At 36.7% G+C, this 26514-nt stretch overlaps 1 protein-coding gene across 4 annotated transcripts in view; it reads right to left on the bottom strand.

Annotated features, from left to right (window-relative positions):
* The window catches only part of LOC135216336 (ubiquitin-protein ligase E3B-like), a 776183-nt gene that overhangs the window by 178777 nt on the left and 570892 nt on the right, over nucleotides 1-26514 (bottom strand). For all 4 annotated transcript variants that reach the window (XM_064251540.1, XM_064251539.1, XM_064251543.1 and 1 more), the window contains exons 10-11: nucleotides 22075-22246; nucleotides 7493-7589 (exon numbers count right to left, since the gene is read on the bottom strand). In XM_064251540.1, the coding sequence (XP_064107610.1) occupies nucleotides 7493-7589; nucleotides 22075-22246 (269 nt within the window). The remainder of the gene's footprint in view (nucleotides 1-7492; nucleotides 7590-22074; nucleotides 22247-26514) is intronic.

Here is a 26514-nt window from a genome sequence, read left to right as displayed (position 1 = left end):
ATATATATATATATATATATATATATATATATTAATTAATATTAGTATATATATATATATATATATATATATTATATATATAATAATTATTAATATATATATATATATTATTATTTAACTTATATATTATATATTATTTTATTTAAAATATTTATATTATATTATATATTATAATATATATATATATATGTGTGTGTGTGTGTGTGTGTGTGTGTGTGTGTGTCAGTACATTGCCTTTATTTATGTTAATTGATCACTTTAAAGTTTTACTGTATTGTCCTATATTCAATAACTGGTTGTCTCCTACTCCTTTCCAGTAATTAGATAGTTTGGTCTTCTTTTTGATTTTTCATTTAATATTTCTTATATTTGTTTTACTTTATTACTTATTTATTTCTTTGCTATTCCTTTCACAGCTTATTCTTTTCTTAATTTCTTTTTCTCTCCGGGGCTGCTTTCTCTACAAGGCCCTAAGGCTTGTAAAATCATGCATTTCCAACTAAGTGTGGGAGTTGGTTTATGGCTGTATTGAAGTCTGCTTCTTCCAGCAATTTATCTCTTTTAAATAAGGTGGTTCATGATGGTATGTTTTGGCGTCCTACCACTAGCTGTTATGACTTAGACCAACAAGGGATGCTCTCGTTCATCAATTTTTCATAAGTTGTACTTAAATACAGAACTTTTGCTATCACAATTGATCCGTAATCCCTTTTTCCTGTTGAAAGCAACCGAATTTGCTGAACTGCAGTACCACTAACATAACATAAATGTGCCACTCTGTCAAACTTTGCAGTTCTATTGTGGCCTTTTATTCCTCATGCCATTGGACAGTGAAAGAGTCTCCCTGAGGATGTGCAATTAGAACCTAAAAAATTAAAAGCATATATGTAAAGTATTACTACCTTAAACAAATTGCCTTGTACTTTAACTATGTATATTTGTTCATTAATTTACCTTTTGTCTTTCTTCTCTGATAACTGATCTCTATTTTCTGTATTGCCTGTCATATCCTTTGGAGGGCAAATACTTAGTACCCCTATAAAAATGCTTATAATTACTTGAATTTGTGTTCAAACTCAAGAAAAGCCCACAAAAAATGCTAATCTGGTTTTCTTAATAGTTTTATCACAAAAATGGAATTTTCATTATAAAAGGAAATTTTATTGCATACTTACCGAACAATTATACAGCTGTAGGTTCCCTACGAATGGCAGACAATAGATTCAAAACTTCCACGGTGGCGCCGCCATCGCTGATGTAGGTGACGTCATCTCCCTCCACTCGAGGGAGCTACAGGTACAACTGCCCAGGTAACATCAATTTGTTCTGCCCAGCCATCCACCTGTGGGGAGGAGGGAGGGCTTTGATTAATAACTGTTCGGTAAGTATGCAATAAAATTTCATTTTATAATGAAAATTCCATATTTATTGCAGTGTCTTACCGAACAATTATACAGCTGATTACCCATTGCAAGGATGGGGGGCTGTGGATGTAAGTTTTAATTCAAAAATAACATATGATTCTTGAAAATAAAGTATACCCAAAAGCACTGTTAGTGCCTGTTGTACCTTACCTTGTAAGAGAGCTACTGCAGGAGAATACTGCCTCTGGTCGGTGCTCATCTTACGTAGTAGAAGGCTTGGAGTATGACAAATGGGTGCCTCTACATGGAGTGGAATATCCTCGTAGTCATGGTGTTCACCACTGACTCAACGAAGATACAACAAAATATTGCCTTTGCCCTGGGCTAAGACCAGAAATAACCAACATGAAAAAACTGTCACCTACACCGAAATAAAAACCTTTACCCACCAAAAATAACACTAAAATGACTGGTGAGTACTGCAGGTACATTGAACCCCCAGACTTCCTTTTAACTCGTCAACCTTGATACAAGGCGAAACATAGGCTAGCAGAGGGAGCAACCCCTTATGTCGTTTCTCCCAACACCATGCCAGTTACCGAAAGTGGACCGAGAAACTTACTATCTTCGAACACTGTCTCGATTTCTTTCAAATATTGCGTAGCAAACACAGATTTAGACCTCCAAAAGGTACTTTGGAGGATAGCGGATAGCGACAAGTTATGTCGAAAAGCGAGAGAAGTCGCTACCGCTCGAACTTCGTGAGCTTTCACTCTCAGTAAAGGATACACTGCGTCGTTAGCTTAAGACTGTGCTTCTCAGAAAAAAGGAAATAGCGTATTTAGAGAGAGGGCGAGAGGGATTTTTAACACAGCACCACAAATGATTCGATTGCCCTCTAATCTTATCCATTCTGCGGAGGTAATATCTTAATGCCTGCACGGGACATAAGAGCTGTTCTTCTTCTTCCTGGCCTATCAAGTCTGTCAGGTTCTTGAGAACGAAGTTACGTGGCAACGGATTAGGAGGGTTTTCGTTTTTTGCGAGAAAATTGAGCTCCACGGAGCAAACTGCATCACCTTTTTGTCCATCGCATGTAGCTCGCTAACTCGTCTAGCTGATGCCAATGCAACTAAAAATAACGTCTTCTTGGTGAGATTCCTCATAGACCAAGAAAGTAATGGTTCAAAGGGAGGACCCGAAAGCCGTTTAAGAACTATATCGAGATTCTATGCTATTGAGCCCTTTGACGATTTGGAAGTCTCGAACGATTTAATTAGATCGGAAAGATCACTATTCGTGGATAGGTCTAGTCCTCTGTGTTTAAAAACTGAAGCCAGCATCGCTCTGTATCCCCTAATAGTCGAAGGTGCTAAACACTTAACGTCCCTTAAGAAAAGAAGGAAATCAGCTATTTCGTTCACAGATGTTTCAGAAGAGACTTTAGTCTGTCACACCATTTTCGAAACACTCCCCATTTAGACTGGTATAGTCTGTTAGAAGAATCTCTTCTGCAGTTCGCGATAGCTTCTGCCACTCTTCTCGAAAAACCTTTCGCTCTGACGAGACTCCTGACAGTCTGAATCCTGTCAGTGCCAGAGCGGATAATCCTTGGTGGAATCTTTCGAAGTGCGGTTGTCTGAGTAGACATCTCTTTAAACGGAAGGGGGCCAGCCGGAACCCTTATATATGGGGGTATAGGGCAAAAAATGCAAAGTCATGAAAAAATTCATGGAGCTTCATATGGCAATTGAGAATACGTATACGAAATATTTTATCAAAATTCCTCTTACTTTCATAGTTACAGGGTAATTAGTAGACATAACTCAATAAGCCTAAAACATTCATCCGCACAAGAAAATGCAATATTTCTTCTGTTATCGTAAATTTTGATAATTATTGTCAAAGAAATTGTGAGAAATGGCATCTATAGAGGTTCCGTGAGTCGCAGAGGGGACTCAGGGGAGTATCAAGTTCAACCATGATTCAGTGCGAGCACAGACTTCAAGTAGTTTACACGTTCGAGTTTCTTCTCTGACATTCGCTTGCTTTTACTAATGTTTATCTATGTTTCAGCAAGAATTTTATAATGCCAATGAGGAAAAGACAAGGAAAACATCTCACTAACATAAAGACGAAGAAAATTCGCTCTAATATGATTACAGACTATCATAATATATGCGATATTAGCGTAGTTAGTGAAGAGAGAGAGGGAAGGTTGCACACGTCACACTGTCCCCCAGGCTACGATCTTTGAGCAAAGGGATCTTAATTTATGATAAATAACATAGTTTTGGTTTATTAATACCCAAAAAGGAATATGAAATTCATAATAATCATGATTTATTAACATTGTCTTTGTAAAAAGAGAGTACAACTTCGAATTTCACCTATTGACATTCTCTTGCATTTATGTTTGTTTATCTTAGTTTCGGTAATATTTCATCATGCCAAAACGGAAAATACTAGGAAAACATCTAGCTAACATACAGAAGAAGAAAATTCACTGTAATAAGCCGAGTTAGTGAAGGAGAGACAGAGAGTTGCGTAGGAAGGAGTGCCTGTCTTGCCTGATGCAGTGCCCCAAGCTACGATATATGAGCAAAGGGATCATCAATTATGATTAAATTATGATAAATAAAATAGTTTTGGTTTATTAATACACAAAAAAGAAATATACATTCATAATAATCATTATTTATTAACACTGTCGTTATAAAAATAGGAAGAAAACCTTTGAACGCCCGTATCTCAAAACTATACTTATTGACCTTCAAAATCTATCTTCTCACTTAGTTTTAAAGCTATAACATTGGAATTTGGTATATAACTCAGAAAGACATTATAGAACAATCAAATGAAGCCCTTTTTTCCAATTTTTGTTTTGTCGTTTTTTTTATAAATTTTGTTTTCCTAATTTATAGGGTTTATTTTTTTTACCATAATGAAAAATCCATATCTAGTCTCTATTTCTCGGGTTAAGGCTACAAACTTCTCTGAGCCTGGAGAGTAGGCGGGTAATGCGATGGGAACATTGGATAGAGGCGGAGTGTCTTTGAAAGAAATGGAGTAACCGAACCGGAGAACTTCGGTCACCCAGGGCTCTGCCCCTCTGCGACTCCATTCCTCCCAGAAGAGGCTCAGTCTGCCCCATACCGGAGCATGAAGGATTGAAGGATCACTTGGACGATTTCGTGTTGGGTTTGGTCGAGGACTTGGTCGGGTGTTGTAAATTCGATCGAGGCCTGACGAACGGTTTAGACCTACCCCCTCGAAAGGGTTTCTTCTGCAGCGGTGATTCTGAGGTGGTAGGCGTCACAGTCGAGGGTTTTAACTCACTTAGAAGACTGAGCAAGTAAGTCATTAGTAGATTTCTTTTCCAGTGTGGAAAGTGTCTTGGCCACTGTTTCTTCGGGAAACAGATGATCCTTGCTGAGAGGAGAAAACAAAAGGGTGGACTTCTGAGGCGAAGCGACTCCTCTTGAAACAAAAGAACACCAGAGCTGTCTTTTCTTGAGAGTCCCGAATGCAAAGAGGCCAGCTCATCGCAACCATCCTGAACTGATTTGTCGGTACATGACAAAACCCCAAGCCAATCCGATGCCAGGTCCTCCTGGAGAGTAGGGCAGTCCTCTATTTTTGTAGCGAGGGCTCCGATCGTCCAGTCCAGGAAGCTCATAATCTCTAAAATCTTGAAAATATTCTTTACCAAATGGTCCAACTCGGGCGATGTAAAGAATATTTTAGCTGCTGCTAATGCGGACCTCCTATTTGCATCCACCAGGCCAGAGAAGTCCCCCTGGGAGGAGGCAGACACTCCCATAGAGGGGGCTTCTCCGGTTACGTAGAACCTATACCTCTTCTTAACCAGTTTCGACGGAGGATAGGCGAAAGTTGGTTTCCCGAGCTCTCTCTTGAACTTCAACCAGTCTTCTATATTACGAAGCGAACGTTTAGCAGCCTTGGAAAGTACGAGCTTCAAGAGAAGAGGATCGAAATTCTTCCTTCTCATCAGGAAGATGGAAGCAGGTGACCTGGGAGTGGCTGCTACGAAGTAATCCGGGTACATATCCAGAAGGTAGCGTAAGAGTTTCGAATAGCACGAGAGAGGGATAGAGTCTGCTTATAAGTCCTCCTTGTCATCCGAAGAGATAGGTCACAGTGAGGGTTCTTGATTTGACTCATTGTTCTTCGTACATTGTTTGCTTTCTTTCATCCAGTTCATCAACTCTTGCAACTGTCGACGTAAAGGAATTAGATTCTCGTCTTCTTGAGCCGAAGTCGTAGCAACTGGGGTTGTGGACTTCGACACGATCGACACCGGAGGTCTCGCGCCAGTCAAATTATCTGTAGCATGCGAAGTCGAAGGTAAACTTTTGACAGCTTGATGAGTCAAAGACCTCGACAAACTCAGAATCGGTCGTTCCACAATCGAGTCAAAGGCGGCTGTCGCTGTCACAAGAATACGAGGCGAAGTCCATGTAGCTACACTACACGACGGGCGAGAGTTATCTACTTCTCTGTTCCTCTTCACACAGAGAGAGCACCTCTTCAGTTGAACGTCTCTTCAAGGGACGCGAGACTGAAGAATCACACCACTTACGACGTCTAATTGGTGACGAATCACTCGACTCTGTCGATAACTGATTACAGAACGACACACCTTTCCAATGGTGTTTAGTCGAATCCTGCTGTCGCACTACAGGATCGACGGAGGAAGCGACTGTCTGTAGGCAAACCCCGACAGTCTCCCTTGGACCTCCGGTATGTCTTCTCCCCGAGGCGGGGGAGCAGGACAGGGACCTACGTCTAGGAGAACTATCGGGACAAACAGCCACCCCCTCAGATTGCACTGCACTGACACTTTTCACTTCACTAGAAGTCTTTTCTATGAAAGACTTTACCGATAAACCTAACTGCATAACCGTATTAGCTAATACATCAAATTTCTTTTTAAATTTAGACTCGAGACTGGCAATGGTGTCAGGAGAAACTCCACGGGAAGTTGGCAAGGGAGTTACAGGAGCAGGAGGACTCAAGATCGGAGACATAATAAGAGGAGAAGGAGAAGGAATAGGAGCAGGTGCTTCGATAGAAAAGCAGAAGCTAAACTAGTCTTACTTTCAGCTCTGAGAGCCACCTTCCTCTTCCTATCCTTAATTATCTTCCCCAAGTGAGAAACAAAACTTTCCACTGTTGTTCACTCCAATCCTTGCATTCATCACAAGTAGATTCTCTAGAGCACTCACAACCCCTACTCTTAATGCACTTAGTGTACGAATCATAAATTAATTTAACTAACCTAGTTTTGCACCCTCAGGCGCAAAACCTAACTAATGAAGGACTAGAGTCCGACATGATAAGACCACAAAATTGCAAAAAAGAAATTCAGCTTCAATCCTACAAACACGGAGTTGAATACTTCACCGATATTGGAGAGATATACTTCCCAACAAATGAAGAAAAAGTCAGCACCGACCAGCGATGTTCACCAGAAGCCGGCAGAGAATGAATTGATGTTACCTGGGCAGCTGTAGTTGCAGCTCCCTCGAGTGGAGGGAGATGACGTCACCTACATCAGCGATGGCGGCGCCACCGCGGAAGTTTTGAATCTATTGTCTGATATTCGTAGGAAACCTACAGCTGTATAATTGTTCTGTAAGACACTGCAACAAAAAGTGCATTTAATCATGAAATTGATATGAAAATACAGTAATTTGTGGATATTTCTCATGGAAAAATACCGTGAATACACAAATTTTCCGTGAATAATGGGCATATATGGTCCATAGATAAATCTGAAAATACAAGAGTCTGCAAATCTCGAGAACACGAATACTATGTAAAACTTCACTGGCCAGTTTTATAGGCTAAATTATGCTTAGGATAATCTATGTTGAAAATCTGCTAAGGGTCCCAAAATAGTCATCAAACCCCTCACTGTATGGTTAATGTAATAAGTTCCTTTATTACAGTGTTTTTAAGCAATGTCAATTCAAGCAGAAAATACAGTTCACATATGAATAACGAAAAATATTTAGAGTGGAAAACGGCTAACTATTTATGTAGCAAAATAGTAACTATGTTTGTCAAGTATAACACATACTGCAAAATGAATTACAGTTTACCTTATATATGAAGTTATTGAGGAATGATGCCATTGCTGAATAATCAGTGATGCTAAAAGGCTTCTGGTGCTCATACATTTCGAGATCATCCAAAACTCTGAAATTGAACCAATGTTAAACTGAAATAAAATATTTCTATAAAAACAATGACTACTCACTTCTTAAAACAAAATCCCATTCCAAAAAAAAATCACATAATGACATAAAACCTCTTCACAGAAAAAAAATACAGTACAGCAGATACTGGAAAATTAATTCACTTTCCGTTTATTCAAATGAGGAAACTTTTGTATACAGATTTCTATAGCTGCAAAACTATAATGCCAGCATACTGAAAAAAAGTAAATACGTATACTGAAAGGTTGATTGCCATCCTTGACACACTTATCATTATACAATCAGGCAGTCCCCCCCATTTATGGTGGGGGTTCATTTCCAGCAGTGTGTCATAACCTGAAAAATGCTTTAACCCAAAAAACAACATAAACCAAAACATCACAATGATAATAGGAATAAATGGCACTTATGGCAGAAAAATAATCTAGATTTTACAGTTGCTTTTGACAAATTTATATCCAACAGAAATTACAGCAGGGAAGAAATATGAATAAAAGGCATTTTATTAAATGCATAAGCTGACCTTAACATGAAATACCTTGTGATAACAAGTGGGGCAATTTCAACAGGATTCTTTCAAAATTAAATGCATTAGTGCTCAGCATAAAATTCGAAGTTGAATGGGAAACAAACAAAAATATTCTTTTTCTTGATGTTTTAATATTCAGAGACACGACAGAATACAAATTTACCATATACATTTTCACTTTCATACACTCATTTTTGTTATCAGAATTGCTGGAAAAGGAATTTGAACTAATCCATAAGCAGCTGTCATCTTTAAAGTACCCTGACCATATAAATGAGAAAGTGATTCATAACGCAAACGATTTTCTACTGACCCCCTCAAAACATGACTAAAGAGAAGTTCAACAATAAAAACAAAATCCCATTCCTGGACAGGATTAAGACGTGGACACTGACACTTGGAAACTCTAACCCTATTGCCAATTCCCTAATTATTGTCCATCAAATGCGAGTCCTCAAAGATACAGGAGTATACAAAGTCCCTTGCCTTGACTGTGGCCAATTCTACATGAGTTTTACAGGTAAATTACTCGCCCAAGGATTAATATAACATAAACGTTCAGTAACCACATAAACAATAATAATAAAAAATAAGCTGGAATATGTCAAGTATAATTTATAGCAATAATTGTCAGTTCCAAAGCCAGATGATAGAATCAGCATTGATTCAACATAGAAATACAATGAACCTCTCTAAAAGAGTCAACAGGAGAGACATAGTGGTGGGCTTCTGTAATATTCCTTTATTGGTATAAATATCACTGCTCTGTCACTCATTTCATTCATTACCTGTCTTTTGAAGGAGACAGACAGTGCTCCCAAAATATAGCTATATAATCTTCTACCCTTTTAGTGTTGTTTTTATGGGCTCATTATATATATATATATATATTATATATATATATATATATATATATATATATATATATATATATATATATATGTACGTATATATATATATATATATATATATATATATATATATATATATATATATATATATATATATATATATATATATATATATATATATATATATATATATATATATGTACATATATATATATATATATATGTATATATATATCTATATATATATATATATATATATATATATATATATTATATATATGTGTGTGTGTGTGTGTGTGTGTGTATATATACATATATATATATATACATATATATATATATATATATATATATATATATATATGCATACTCTATCTGTATATATATATATGTACCCTATATATATATCTATGTCTATACTAATATATATCTCTATATAGATATAATATCTATATCTACTATATAGTTATCTAAATATACTATATATAACTCATATATACCTATCTATATCTATTAATTATATTATCATATTTATATATATCCTTTATATATATAATATATATATATTTTAATATATTATCATATATATCCTTTATATATATATCTATCTATCTATATATATTTTTATATATATATATATATATATAGATATATATATATATATACTACTACCTACTACTTCTACTACTACTACTACTACTACTAATTGGATCTCAGTAAAACTGTATGGTATCTAGCAGAGATATTTATTCAGGAAAAGTTACAAGCTTTCCAGGACTAACTGTTCTCATTGTCAACTATCTGTGGAATGACCGGACACGTATTCCAGCTCTATTTATATGGGTTAGGGGTATTGGATTTTTACTGGACTTCCTTTTCAAATTATCTAATCATCTTCCTATTGAGTGTTTTATATTTATTACTTCTATTAGCTTATCGGACCACCATGGAAATTACAACATTTTCAATTAACTCAACAATAAATTTATTAGCTTTATTATGGTCTTTTAAATATTCAAATGGTGAGTTACTTATAATGTGCATTTCATATCACTCCCAATCTGCTTTATAAAACAGGTTTTGATGTAGGAAAGTCCTATTTATGGTAGTTGCTGTCAAAGAATTCTCTAACTGGTATTATGATAGGGTATTGTGTTGTAATGATAAACATTATAACATGTATAAATGGACTTGGGATAAGAGGGCACTTTCTATTATCCTCAGCAAACATTAATATCCAGTTTACCTACTATGTCAAAACCGCAAGAAGAAGTGGTTATGCACATACACCCCATCATATTGTTTACGTATGGCCAAAATTCGACCAAGACGCCATTCCTTTCTGTTGATTGACAAGGGATGCCTTACCCAAAACCCGTGTCGTTTCGTCAGGGAAGTGGGAGGGTTTTGAGGACTCATCAGCAACTACCAAAAACAGGTTTTTCCTATGTTAAAACCTGTTTTTTGATAGCCTAGTCGCTGTCTCGTCCTCAAGGAGCTTAAAGAAATTCGCAGGTGACAAAAAGCTCTTGGATTCTAATCATAACAACTAAAAAAAACACTAATTTCAAGGCCCCATTCTTTATTCCAATTGCCTTTAGGTTTGGTAGCAAAGAATGAGAAACTGAATAAAATAAAAAGAACTTATGCTTTTATTTAATTTTTTTCTAAAGTTCTGTGGTGAATTACCTAAGCATACTGAATATGGTTGCATTATTGTAAAACCCTCCCCAGCAATAATTAGCATACTCACCTGTTGGGAAGACCCGTGGTTTGCCGCTGTAGTGCTTATGGGTCAAGAATATCTATGTCACCTATTGATACACAGTAATAAAATTTGTTTGAGCTTGTGGCAAGTGTTGCTAGTGCAGGAAAAAACGAACCTATGGGGATGTCTGCCATGACCTCTAGGTTAACCTTAAGTGCAATAACTGGGCATAATGTTATGTCTTCTAATTCTAGTTTACTTAGAATCAGAGATTTCCTTCTTCAGGGAATCCCATTCTTGGTCAGGGATGACAGGTCAGACAGAGGACAATACAGTACTAATATTTGATTGTCAGCCTTTTGTTTGATGTATTGTCCCCATGTAAGAGAGCCCAGTTTGCTAATACTAGATCCTAATGCTAATGCAATCAAGAGGAAGACACGTGGTGTGTATCAGGTCCACTGAATTGGGGGGCTGATCAAAGTCTAAGCACCTTGTTCAGAGACCAAGTAACTGGAACCCTTCTAGAGCTGATCTTTGTAGTGCAAAGGACTGCACAAAGGAAGTGACAACTCCTATAATAGTCAAATTACGAAATCATGAATCAATGATTCTGTTAATGCTGCCTTGTATTCCATGATTGCTGTAAATACAAGGCATTTATCCTCAAAAGGGATAAGAAATGTTAAAATATGTTTCCCTAGAATTTTTGACAGGGCTCTCAGTATGGATATAATGTAGCTATATTTTCCGTATATACTAGTATTGCCAGATATATGACGTCTGTAATTTTTGCACTAGGTATCTATAGTCGATTCATTTAAGGTGGATTCTTGTGCCAACGAGACGTTCGTTTGGTGGCTTCTGATTGGCTGGTACTGGGAGGTAGCCCGCTCGCTAAGTGTCTCTTTATTTTCGTCTGTGGCTTAGAAAACTAGCACTCTTCAACTCAGGTTGTTTCAAAATATTGTTTTTAACTTTATCTGAAAATATTTTCAAACGAAAGAGATATCAAAGACTATTTGAGTGATATGAAATAATAATCTCAGTGAAGTAATAAACAACAAAGAATTAAGGAAGATTGACTTCCTTTCAGGATGAGTCAAGTATGGATGCAACATTAGACATATTCTTCATTTTCTCTTCACATATTACATGTGTCTAAAATCTGAAGGCACCAGCGTATTCAGGGTTATTGTATTGTATAAAAACACAAGTTTTATTTTATCATGATGACATGAATTATTAAAAATCCAATGATAAATAAAAACAGGTATAAAGAATGAAATGTTTCCTCTTCACTTTTACTCGTTATAATTCCTTTGTGTTTTATCTTACTGGTTTCAGGAAAAGATGACATAGTTGTACAATTAATACAGAATCCTTTGGCATGACCAAAACTTTCCTATCTTGAGCAAAGCATGAGATGATGGAAGAAATATAAACATATTGCTAGTTTTCTAAGCCGCAGACAAAAATAATGAGACTGAGGAGCGGCCTACCTCCCAGTACCAGCCAATCAGAGGCCGCCAAACAAACGTCTCGTAGGCACAAGAATCTACCTCAAGTGAATCGACTATAGTAATGTTGGGAGTGTATTTTCATAGTATAGATATTTAAGAAAATCCACTCATGAAGGTCTGGGCTTAGAAAGGAGGATCCTGCTTTCCCTCTTACTGACTGGGATAAAAAAGCAGACAGATTTGGAATTTATCTCTTTGCCCGTTATTAAATAGGAACCAATGCCTGTTTGGCCAATTTGGGGTTATTAAAAAAGCTGTTCCTTACTAGGTTAGGACTTTGCTCAACACCCTCGAAATCTGGAACTATGGAGGAAAGGGTACATTGTCCTCCATTTGTTCCAGTCTTGTAGGAAGGCATCTCTTCCTGTTGTTTGCCTGGCAGTTTGTGATTCTCATATGAGGCAAATAGGTTCACTTTCATTTGTGGAAGCATGTTGGCTATTTTATGAAAGAGTGGTTGTCTAATTCCACTCTGCTGAGGCTGTCATTTTCCTTGATAGGGAGTCTGCTATTACATTGAGAGACCCCTTATGGCGAATTGCAGATAAGTACCACTTCCTTTCTCGCCCTGTCGAAGGGTGCCTAGCATTACCATATTGAGAGGAGGTAAGTATCATCCCAACCTCCTAATGTAGGATATTGCTCTCATGTTGTCTAGAACCAGCTAAATGTATCTCTTCTGAAGGTTTTAGTTTTTGAGAGACAAAAAGACAGCCATCAGCTACAAGAAGTTGATATGACAATTCCTTGTAGTAGCTGAACACCTCCCTGCCACCAGATGCACTTCCCAACGTCCTGCCAACTTGTCAACAAAGCACCTGTGTGTATAGTCATTCATACAGACTGAGGAGTCAGGGTGCCCTGTATCGACAAAGATTCTTTCCGGAATCAAGGCCGAAGTATCTCCCAACTTCTTCCATCTTTTGGTGAGGTTGGTCTCGCATCTTGTTTGTTGCATGCAATAGCTAGAATTTGTTCACATTCATTTGTTGTAATCAAAGTATTGGATCTATTATTGATGCAAATTGCAAAACCCAGTCATACATTATAATTACCATTTGTAAACTCTGGGCTGTGCAAGGCGCATTTTGAGGACTTGCCTCATTCTGTTTCGAGTATGATGAGGAGAGTCAACAAGCTGTGAAAAGTATCCCAACATAGTCCCAGCTACTGAAAGTGTCTGCTGGGTGTGAGGTGGGATTTTGCCAATTTATCATAAAAACTTTTGACTGTAGTCAGTTGACCACTGCTCTTATGTTTTTCAAGCATACTTCTTTTGTGGGCCCCTAGATCGACCAGTCATCTCTAGGTGGGCTATTATATTTCTGATTTCTCAAAGAACTACCGTTACTAACTTTGTCAAATCTTAGGGCAATGTTTAGCCCACAGGGCATGGCTTCGAACCTGTACATATCTTTCCCTATCCAGAGCCTTAGGGTGTACGGTAGGGAAGAACGATAGGGACGTGCCAGTATGTATCTTACAGTTCTAAGTTATTTGGAAAATATGGCAAACAGTGCGCTTGTTCAATGTTAATAGGTCTAGGATCACTCTTCGCTTGGAGGCATCCTTTTTTGGGGACACTTAAAGAGACGTACGTACTTAATGAAAAATATCCAAATGTTTCTCTATGGCCCCCATTAACGGGTCTTTGGGCACGTAACATTCCAAAGAGTGGCCTGGTTTTTTCGAAGAACCCCTTTACAGGAGTGGGAGGGGCGAGACTGTTCCAAACCCAGCCCGTTTAAAATTAGTTCTGTCCCCAAAGGGAAGACTTCAATTGCCTGCAGTGTCATTGAAGTTGACCCCCAACCATACTACTCCCATTGGTAAACCTCTTCCTCTACCTCAGCCCTTGATAGGCATTCCATTTGTTGTTTTTCTGCTTCCTATAAAAGGGTCTTTGGACCTTGTGAAAAAATTATCTTGCTGTTTTTGTTGTCCTTTAGTGAAGCATCATCCTATCTGAACACCTACCTGTTCTTTGAGGAAAAAACCTTTTAGGGTGACTTAAGGCTTACCTTTTTAAGCAAGCTTTTTTGAGTTGGGTAAGGGGAAGTTTCGGATTTTTCTTTCCCAAATTCCCCTTTTTCCCAAAAGAGAGTACTCTCATACAATTCTGTTGGTGGGCTTGCTCATTAAGTTCTTAAACACAACAGGCTCCTCAACAGGTCCTTACAGAAAGGGTTATGATGTAATAATGAAGTTACATTGGGAAGTGACTAGTTGGAGCCCTCCATTTGCACTTCGATACACTACTCTAGCAAGTCATAGGGTGCTTGCCACAGGGTTCTCATACTACTTTTAACTACATCAGCAATAACTGTTCTGGAACATTTTAGAAATTCTGCTGAGGCTGTCGCCTCTGAGATTCTTCTTATAGGGGTCCTAAATTCCTGTGTAGCTACAAACAAAGGAGGCTTTTCCCATTCAGAAGGGAGCTGTAGTGTTGCCCATTCCTTGGTTGAGTTTTCCGAAACTTGGTTGACCAAGGCAAATGGTTTTAATTCTACCATTATTTCTAGTCTTTTAATCACTACAAAATTCTGAAAATCTGTCTTTACAAGATTAATCATTTTGAAAATGAAGGGGCGGAAGGCTGGAACTCCCATGGCTACCTGAAATTTGTGTCCCTGATCCATCTGGATTCAGCAGAGTCATTTCAGTGGCAATGCCCCCTTCATATTCCATAGTAAGAATGTCTCCCCCATGTACAAATTCCTCTATTGCATGTGTGGGTTTAATTTGGGAAGTAGTGGGGACTGATGTTACTGGTTTTGGCCCAAACATAAATCTTGATCCAAGAAAAAAGGGTTACATTTCTGCTACCGGGGTTTTGCTGAAAGATATAATTCCCCCTTTCTTTAGTCCTACTGAACTCTAGAAATCGATGTGACAGCTTAAAATGAGCAGTTCCATCCTTAAAACTTGTTGCCAATAGCATACTACAAGTTTGGTACATATCTGTCGACCAAGCAAATTTTAATTGTTTTTTACAAGACTATGCCCATGCAGGTGGTATGAGCCATACCTACTGGAACAAAATGACCTGAGCAATTTGATAAGGAACACTTGAACTGAGGGTCCTGCATAATGGCAGCCCTGTAGTGATACAACACAAGTTGTTATTAGAATCCAACCAGTATTAAATTATTAATGAGGAACACCTCTGTAGTTCTTCATAGTTTCTACATTTGTAATAGATTCAATTAGAAATCTATGTTAACTTAAGGCCTTTGAAGTTTAAGTTGTTTTGACAGCTGTACATGCCTGTACACTATTATTCCTTTTCCACTAGCTATTTCAAATTTTAATTGAATTGTCATACCATTTGGACTATTACCCTACACACTAATTTGTTTCATTAGCCCAAGCCACTGTTTTAAATGGCTTTAGGTTATTTAATTATGCCTAAGATATTGTTTATATCCGGTCCTTGGCTATTTTAGCTAAACTTCCCCTCAGTACACTAACAATAGGATGTTTCTTAAATTGTTCTCTCTTAGCCTAGTGTCGTATAGGGTATTGCCTAATCCATATTATCCTAGATCAATTGTAAAGGCTATATAAACATGTAAATTCATAGTTAGGCTAATGTCTTTTGTCTAACTCAGATTGTTTATATCTAGCCCTAGACTATTTGGTCTAGTACTAAAGAAAACAGTAACTTTCTAATATAAAACTTACTGATGGGAAATTTTATTGTCAGGTTATCACCCAGTATAGGTTATTGTCTAATCCATTTTAAGGGTATGTACATGAAAGCATACAGTATTAAGACAGGCTATATAATAAGGGAAAATGCCTGTAGCCTTTTATCTAACCCTAAGGTCTTTCATGTAAACTTAGGCTACTGCCAAGGCCCATAGGCTAACGGGATATGTCCTTAAATCTTACACTAATTCAGGTTACTGCCTATTCCTGGTTATTTTTCTGTTCACCCTTAAAGATATATAATCCTCGGTTAGGTTATAGGCTACAGACAAGATCTACTACAGTCTAGCTAACATATTCTCACTGAATCGATGTAGACTGTAGGCTACTGCCGACATCATTATCTGAAAGGATTATCTATATTAATAATAGTTGTGGAACACTTCTTTAGATAAAACTTAATAGAATAATAAAGTTTTCAAAATGATGACAAAATGTAAGAAGCACAGGTGTGTACTGCCGAAAAAACCGGTTTATGGGTTTCCATGCACAATAACATCATTGTTCCATGGTCTAAACTAATTTTTAAACTGGAACTTGAAATTATGTACTCAGTTTTCAAGACAGATGTTTCCATGAACTTCAGTAATGAAATCAGTAAGCGAAGGAACGAAACTCTCGGAACTAACGATCCTAAATCGTTAGCACCGATGTATACTGGTGAAAAACAACAGTTTACAGCTTTTCAAGCACAATAAAATCATTGTTCCACATTAAATACTAACACAATTTTTCAATGAAACTTAAAATTGTACACTTAGCTTTCAACTTATGTTTCCATGAACCTCACTAATGAAATTAATAAGTGAAGAACAATGTTCTTGGAGCTGGCCTAACGATCATAAATCGTAAGAAGTGCCGACGTGTGCTGGCAAAATAAGCCAATTACAGCTTTTCACGCACAAAAAATCATTGCTCCAGTCTAAACTAAAAAAAAAATTTAACTAGAACTTAAAATTATACACTTAGTTGAATCAATAAGCGAAGAATAAACTTCTCTGAGCTCTAGTTTCTTGACGGACCAGAAAAGGAATGGCATCTTGGTCAGATTTTGGTTGTATGTAAGCAATATGACGGTGCATATGCACAAAAACACTTCTTCTTCCTCTGAGGATAATGGAAAGGGCCCTCTTTATCCTGAGTCCATAAATGTTATAGTCCATCAAGTGTTATAATGTTTATCATTACGACACAATACACGACCATACGACCAGTTAAGAGAATTCTTTGACATTGGTCTGGTCACCATGGAGCTCTGGAATTTGGATAGACCATAGAAAGGATAATCCTTCAGGATGAGACAGCGACTACGCTATCAAAAATGTTATAGTGACGAATATGTTTTGCAGGATTATTTTGTAATAAGGAAATTAATATTGGGAAATTATCACTGCTGCGCAAGTCATCAACTGTCTAATCTGTCAGCTATATTTGTACATAATATTCCATGTTTTTTTTAAATATATGATAATTTCGTCATTATTTGTACAGTGCATGTCGTCTGAATCCATGAACTCTTCTATTTTACTATCTGCTCTATTTGAGTTTGTACAATTGCAGTCCCATATCAGGTTATGAGGATTAAAATCTACTATTAATGTACGTTCCTTGGAATTGTTAAGTAAATCTTTAAGTTTATCATTGTTGTAATTTGATTGGGTTGGTTGTATAAATTATAAAATGCATAATTTTTGTTTTTTATTCACATTTTGATACTTGATATTTGCAAGTCAATAAAGTGCACAGGTACTTTGTCATAACATACTTTGTTATGCACGTACATATATCGTTGTACCTAAAGTTCCTTCTTCTTCTCTAGATGTAGATGCTAAGATATATTTACCTATTGTTGATATTGTTTTATTGACATGTAAACATATCATTGGTTCCTATTCTTTTAGTAATCGTTGTAATTCTCCCATTTACGTTCCACTGTATAATATAATTATTGAAAATATTATGTTAGTGCGCTCAAGTGTTGGTTTCTTTTTGTGGATTATCAATTTACATTACTTCTGAAATTTTATTTACGACATTTATTTGTTTTCCCTTATAAGACATTAGATGTCCAATGCACATACAACCCTTTTTGTGAGTTTGTAAACTAGCAGTTTCTTTGTTTCTATATTTCATAAAATTTTGTATAGTATTTGTTAAACTGTCTTTTGTTATGCTTCTGTTTTTGTTGCGAAATTCGATGAAACATTCACTACATACACTAGTGTTTTTAAGTGTCGTTCTTTTTTCATTTACTCGTGCGGCACCAATTATTGGTGATGGAGTGATCTCTTCTCCCATCACATGACCATTTTTGTCAAGGGTTTGTTCCTCTACTATTTCTTTGATTTCTGGGTATTTGCTTCTTTTGGTTTTATTATTATTTTATGAGACAAGGATTTATCTGTTTTATCATTTTTGGTTTATATTATTTCTTCATATCTTTTGTCTTTACTTTCAACAGATATCTCTCAAATAATAGTTGGTTTTTTGGTTTTGGGTGGACTTCTCTCTAAAAGGCTCTTTTCATTTTTAGCTTCCAGTTCATTACAACTTTCTTCTAATATTTCTGTGTGGCATGTATTATCTTCTTGTGGTTCCATTTGCTCAACTATCTCAAATGGATTTGAACAAATATCATATTGGAATTTGTATACATTTCTTGTTTCTTTTGTATTTTAAATTCTTCTTGGGAAGTAGTTCTTATTCCGGGACATTGACCTATAAGGGTTTTGTTGCTCTTATGTATTCTCCTTTTTGTTTCATTGTTTGATAGTAGAAAACATGCGTTTTCTAGCAAGATTATGCATTTCTCTACTGTTTAATTCTAATTTGGCCTCTTTTATAAGCATTCCTGTTCTCTGCTGCAGTAACTTTAATTCAGTGTTGTAAATACATATAATACATACATTCCTTTGACCTTAAATAGTGATTTTGCCCACGGTTCACGCATTTAGGTTCATAGCACATCCACTTTGTGGCTTGTTCTTCAGATCCACAATATGCACATACAGGTGCATTCCAGTAATTTTTCTTTGTTGTCTGTACTTACTAGTTTTGGCACTGTAGTGGTTTTGAAAAATACAGTCTAATTTCTCTCTTTTGGCCCACAATTTCAATTTTTATGGGTAATTCTTGGCCTTCAAATTTCATTTTTGCTACTCTTAGTGATTTTCTACCACTACCTCTACTGGATATGATATATATTTCAGTCTTGCACGTTACTGTACCATCTTTTAAGGGAATCCAGCAATATATTCTTTTCTATTGGTTCTTCATTATTGCCAGGGAGCACTATGGTACCCTGATCACTGTTCATACTGTCATGTTTTTTTCATTTGTATTTTTTATCAATATTTTCTATATTTTGGTTATTTTCTGATTTAATGTTAACTGTGGTTTCTATCAACCACATCTAGTCTTTTATTCGTCTGAATGACATTTCCGAAGTTGAATGTCGATTCAATAAGAAATTTTCTCATTTTAATGCAGATATCTTCTTGTCCGCTTGTAAGGTCAGGAACCTTGACCAACTTCCACTCCCAAAGAGGGATTTGAAGTGAGTCTGGGTCAAAACGACATTTAATTTTTTTAAGTGGGTAATAATATTTGCTCTGTACTGGATCATAGGGGTCCAGTAAGGTTGTCAGAAGAGGAGTTTCCAGCAGTCATCAACTGGGGCCCAAGGGTACTTGGAATTATTTTTACCTGTCATATAAATTAAAGTAAAAAAAAAAACTTAAAACCTTAAAAAGATATCATCAGCCTTTCATGGAGTTTATTCCTCCAGTGATGGCACAAGTGAAAACTGACTCCCAAATGTGGTACAGCATGATTAGAGTGGCCCAAGTATATGCCAAACCTAATTGCTAGGACTGAGAGTATTACAAGAATACAATCATTCCCACCCTAATTACATTCTGGGCAAACCGGATAAAATGCCGAGAGTCCTATCCCCAGAACCAGATGCCCCCTAGAATCAATGGTCCAGTCCTGCAGAATAGTTTCCCCTGATGTCTCTCAGGTCCAAACATTATTTGGCAGTTGATGGTCCTACCACAGTTCCCACTATTTAGCTTCGGATATAAACCCAGTTCCAGCTATGATATCTTTTTCCATTTATCAGGTCCAATAAATTTTTCCTATAAATACTAAATTTACAATTAAAAGGTTCCCAGTTAATATAAATGTCCAAAAGAGATAAACATTCAGCTTTCTCTAACTCGAATGTAAATCAATAGGGGCTTAGTCAGTTAGTTGAGCCAATATGTTATTTACATCTAAATCTTCGGGTATGATGGCTAGAATATCTTCAACATAACGTTACTATATTACAGTGAAATAGAAAATCTTGGGGATGTAAAGGCGTTCAAAACATTCCATATGTAAATTTGAAAGAACAGGTGAAAGTGGGTTTCCCATTGCCACGTTGAAAATAAATTTACAATCACATATGCATGATCTTATTAATTCTATGACCTGTCTAATTGTTAATGGTACTACGTACTGTACTTTGCTTTAAAGTTACTATGATCAGATTTTCTAAAGTAGACACCAGCGATGTATGAACTCTGGGACAGTCCAACGTGTAATGAAGAAAATAGCCATCATACACACCGTGTGAGTAAGATGAAGGGAAAACTAAGGTAGGTCACTGTCTTGAGACCTTTATATTCTATCACTGTGCCACCAAGCACTATTCTGGCCAAGACCAACTATGAGAGAATTCTTTGAGATTGGTTGGTCCATGAGAGTGTAACTCATCTGATGACAAACAGCTGCAAACAAAAGAAAAAATTCACCTTACATTTAACTTTAATGAAATGTGCTGCAGCTTGCAGGTTTGTTTAATATTATTAGAAACAGTAAAGCCAAGCAATTAAGCATAAAAAACTATTCATGGTGAAATATAAAAAAACTCAAAAAATTAAAATTTAACAATAAATTTTACAAAAGTATATGAAAATGAAAATACTGAAAGGGAGGTTAATTGCAAAGTCTTAGAGGTGAACAGTTGACATTGTGGAGCTGGTGAAATATGGTAGCTGAGAAAAATTAGCAAAAGTAGAGCATAAGTAATTTTCTTTATAATTCATCAAACAAATTTCTATCTCTATAAGACTGTTTTACAAAAATTTGACATAAACATAAAGCTGCAAAAGTAAAAGAAAATGTAACTGCTGTAACATCAAAACTGGAAACCCAAACCAAATATTATAAATTTTCACTGAGGTACTGATGTTAATGCAAAGCTCAGAATGTGGGAACAAGATCAAAACGCCACCAACTGACATATCGCAAATATATAGCACCCAAGATGACTCTTGTGCCACAAAAAAGGAAGGCACTCTTATCAAATTTGTAATATATATAAAAGGAGGGAATGCTGAGGACTCTCAAGGACCTTAACACAGAGCTAAGGGGGAAGTGTCAGATAAGGGGAGCCCACTGATCAGCCAAAGGAGTTTGATGCTGTCTTACATTGTCCTCTTGAGAGTACTACCTCAAGTCTGAGATAGCTAGTCCGGCCTAGAATCAGTCCTCAAGCCTGGATGCCACAAATCTAGGGACTGGGATTTTCCACACTTTCCAAGACTATGGACATGGATCTTTAAGTTCTGTAGAAAGGTACAGGAATGATGTTCACAAAGACACCTCATGGCCAGTGCTTGCTGGGTATCTACTTGTGTCTCAAAAAGGAGATGTGAAGTGATAGATGACCGTGAAGTAGAACCTGGTTAGGTACTGTAAGCAGCTATGTATAAGGATCATCCAATCTTTCTCCTTTTCCAATGGGATAGACTCCATTATTTGGGCTATCATAATGAAGTTTTCTGGTGACTACAAGTCTTCTTCCACTTGGTATGGGAATGACAACAGTTCAGGAATATGGATCATAAGTCTCTAATGGTTTTTTGACTTTTAACAAAAATAAAAATGCTACATATTAATTACTATTTCAACAATGATCTGATAATCAGGTAGATAACTGAATTTTAATGCTTTGTCATAATGCAAGAACCAAAAATTATCTGATTGTCTGTAATGTGTTTTGTTAAGTTTGTTAATTTCAGATAAAATTTGGTACATATAGTATTAAAAAAATTGTCATTCTTAAGAAATCAACATGATAAGGCACTTACGTAACCAAATGTGTAGTAGAATCACAAAAAAGCATTAATAAATGGAACTCTGGTGCTGTTGCTTTCATTGATACAGACAGAAGATCTAGAAAACTTTTCAGACCACATAATGGGCCAAGAGACTGGAGAATCAGCCATAAATGATAGACCATGTCGCTCTTGTAACACAACCCTGCAGAGAAAAATGAAAAAACAAGTGTTAAGAGGCATTCTTTACCTATAGGTTATTAAAGTTTTATCAACATTAGTTGGTAGTTACAATAAACACTTCATAATAGTTATGGAAATTTATATATGTATATACTAGTACGGTCTTCATGAAAAACACCATATTTTATTTCCTTGAAACCGGTATATTGACTCAGAAAATAGACTCTTTTAAATACCCATGAACATTACATTCAAAACACTATGTACAGCAAATTCCTTATCTGAAAATAATACAGCGCAGAAAGCAGAAATCAGTTACGTTTTGGCAAAACATTTTATTTTGGTAGAAACTTGTCCAACTAATACCCAGTCCCAACTTCAGTTCTTAGTTTTTTGTTGTGAAATAAAGATCAAGGCCAAGCACTACAAGGTCAATTACGATACGGAATTAGCCTCTTCCCTTTTACATTTGGTGAACGTGCCCCTTCATGATTAATGTTAACTAAGGGAAAAACATTGAGCAGAGAATATTTCACAACTGCTGAAGAAATTTTCTGATAAATCTACACTATTCAGTTATGTCAGGTGTTGTGGTTGCATTGTTCTATTATGTTTGTAAAACAAAGTGGGGTCAGAGAAAAGAAATCAAAGTGACAGTAGTATCTATTAAACTTTGTCAAGTTGCTTATTTAATTTTCAAGTAGCTACCGTACTTGATGGCATATAATACCCCTGGTCATGTGACACACCCCTGGTCATGTGACACACCCAACTCTTTTCCAGAAGCATGGTCACCCAAGGGTTCCATAAGACAGACCAACCTTAAAGAATATATTTAAAATTGGTCTCAGCTACATAGTGCTTCTTGGCACTGACAGAATACAAAGGATTCCATACAAGAGGGCTTTATCTCCTGTTCACACGACTGCCTTGACTTTTCTTTTATCCTACTCGCACAGATGTAACAACCGCGAGTATGCCAGTTATCTTCCTCTTACCTAATTATGTCAGGTCTGGTTGCACCTTCCCCAACATCTCAGCATGCACAGCACTCTCATTGCAATAGTGATTCAGAAATTTTTCATCAAAGTTACAGGTTATCAACCATTTTCTTCATTCCATGTATCCACTATGGTTTGGCAATGAAGAACAGGAAAAACATGAATCTAGATACTATATATATTATCCCTTGTGGTTCTATATTGACTTGCCTAATTATGTCAGATCTGGCTGAAGGATTACTGAGCCTTCCACAGTTCAGGAATACTGCGTCTAATAACCACCCTGTACATTCTGAGACTTCTTTGAAGGGAACATTTCTAAAGAAAGTTAACAATATACTTACCTTTTGGATGTCATGCAACTTAGGAAAGGAGTGAGGGTATGCCTTTTTAATGAGGGAACTAAAATATTTCTCAGCTCATGCAGAGAGAGTGGTTTGTTTGTGCCATTTGCTGTGACTTATAAGTAAACCTTCAGTGCTTGAACCAGTCATAATTTTATCTGGCATACTGATTTTTCCATTAAAAGGCCCTCATTCTTGACCAGGAATGATAGGCCAGGAGGAAACAAGGTGCCTGACTAAGAGAGCCCAGTATGATAATCCAATCTCTTGATGCCAAAGCAGTCAAAAAGACCACCTTTTGGAGCATATGAGTTAGGCCCACTGAATTGAGGGAATGACAGGAGTCTAAGAACCTTATTCATGGACCAAGTAATGCAGGAAGTGGGCTTAGCAGTGCAAAAGACTGGAGAAGGGAATTAGCAATTTCCATATTATATATCAGAATAAATTCCAAACCATACAGCAAAGGTTCCGACAAGTTCCTTGACTGTTGTAATAGCAAGGCGCTTGACTCAAAAGATATATAATAAATTGTAAAACTGTTTCACCAGACTTCAACTGGTTGCTAAGTGTGGAGGTACAGTAATCTAACCACATTTTTCTTACAGACCAGTATGTTATATGTAGTAGTATTGATAAAATCTATAGTTTTTGCACTAAGTACCTAACAATGTTAGGTAAATATCATCAAGGTAGTTTAAATTTTAAAAATCCTCACATAAAGGTCAAAGCTCAGAAAGGAAGATACATAAACAACTTCACCTCCTGTCTGGGATAGAACAGAGGACTGTAATGGTATCTATTCTCTTGTCCATTGTTGAAGAAATAAGGACCCAATGACTATTGGGCTTACTCAGGGCTGCTAGGTAGGCAGCTCTGTTGAAAGCTAGTAGATTATCCAGGGCTAGTAAATTTTCCAAAAGGTTTCGAAATCTAGGACAATGGAGGAAAAAGGTACAGTGCATCCTCGATTTACCGCACCACTGACTTACGGTGATACCATTAATGACATTCTACAGCTCCATAACTTGACGTTGCATCAAGTTATGGTGCTAACAGGAAGAATAGGCATCAAGTTAACAGCGCTTACAGCATTGTAGCTTGATGCAACATCAAGTTACAGCGCATTCATTAACGATGAAAAACCGACTTACGGCAGAAATCAACTTACAGCACAGTGCTGGAACGAATCCCCCACTGTAATTCTAGGACGCACTGTATATTGTCCAGTCTTGTAGGGATGCAACTCTTGTTATTGCCTAAATGTCCAGGTTCAGAGAAATACACATATACTGAAAGTTGATGGTTCTCACATGTGGAAAACAGGTCCATTTAAGAGTTTGGAAGCATTTTTGCAACTCCTAACTTGAGAAAGGCTGAGCATGACACCAACCCTTTGTATGAGATTGTAGTCATATTGTCTGGGACTGACAAATGATGGATTCCTTATGGAGGTTTCAATTTTCTGAAATGGGAAGACAGCAAATAGCTCCAGGAAGCCAGTATGACACTCCCTGAACTCATTCCAATTGTCGTCAGGAAAAGCTGGGCTGTGCATGGAATTTCTTAGGTCCTTCCTTAGACTGCTTTGATTGCTTTTGGGAGGAGACCCAGCTGTGAAGAGAATACGTACCAAGAAAGTCCTTGCCTCAGAAACATCTGATGGACTTTTCACTGGAGTCTGTTGATTACCACTCTAAGGTTTTGTCAGCACACTTCTCTGGTGGCTCCTCAGATTAGCCAATCATCTAGGTAGACCACAAGTCAAATTCCTACTTTCCTGAGCTCCCATAAAATAAATAAATATGGTACGTACATATTAAAAGTTTATGCCAACAATGTGTTTGTTCAAACTTGACAAGTTAAGGATCACCCTTCAATTGGAGGAACCTTTCTAGGGAACACTAGAGAGTGGTGGCAAATATACCTGTCTTTCTCTATGGTCCCCTTTTAAGAGTAGTCTAGTAGTTTTTGGAAAAAAAAAACTCCTTTAGAGGACTGAGAGGGTGAAATCATCTCTACCCTGGCCCATTGAAAATTAAACTATATCCCCAAGGGGAGGACTTCCACTGCATGTGATGCTGTAGAAGACAACCCCAACCCCATAGAAGGTAAAGACACTTCAGATGGGGTTGGGTGGACCATATAATGGTCCCCTTCAATATCCAACTGCTGTATGAGAGCTGATTTTCATCTGAGGTATCCCTCTCATGTCAAGACCAGCTAAAAGAGAATTCTTTGTCATTAGTCTAGTCACCATAGAGCTCTGGTTAGACCATAGAAGATAACTCCTTGAGGACTCAACAGCGACTACCAAAAATAGGTTTTTTCTATGTCAAAAGCTGTTTTTAAAACACTACGAACAGTGTGCTTATGTGTTAAAACTAATTAGTTACAGAGACTCAAATAGCAGTATTTTTTCTTGAGAAGAGAGAGAGAGAGAGAGAGAGAGAGAGAGAGAGAGAGAGAGAGAGAGAGAGAGAGAGAGAGAGAGAGAGAGAATTTTTTCAGTATATCCTCTGACCACCAAGTCTCAAAACTGACAACCTAACCTTTGCTGTCAGGTGTCTTGACATATTTGACAAGTTCACCCTCTACCCTCTCTCTAAGTCTTTCTGAAAAGATCAGGATCGATATGTATTCCTTTAAAATTTTACAGAATTTACTATTTTATCAACTAAAACTTTACTAATTCACTGTAGTTTTTTCTTTAATGAAATGGTGTTATTGCTGTTTACATTAACATTAATATTTGAAAATTAGTAAGTCATTTATTTATCGTACAAAAACCATTCATCTCAGTAAGAGAGCGGGAGAGAGAGAATCATCTTTATTGTTTAATATCATTTAATCTTACTAAACTTACTACAGTATTTATCCATGTTAATGTTTGAATATTAGTAAATAATCTTTTTATCATAAAAGTGTATTTTAGCCATGAAAAT

The sequence above is a fragment of the Macrobrachium nipponense genome, chromosome 6 (genome assembly GCF_015104395.2).
Source record: "Macrobrachium nipponense isolate FS-2020 chromosome 6, ASM1510439v2, whole genome shotgun sequence".
Classification (NCBI taxonomy): domain Eukaryota; kingdom Metazoa; phylum Arthropoda; class Malacostraca; order Decapoda; family Palaemonidae; genus Macrobrachium; species Macrobrachium nipponense.
This window is presented reverse-complemented; position numbering and strand designations above follow the sequence as displayed.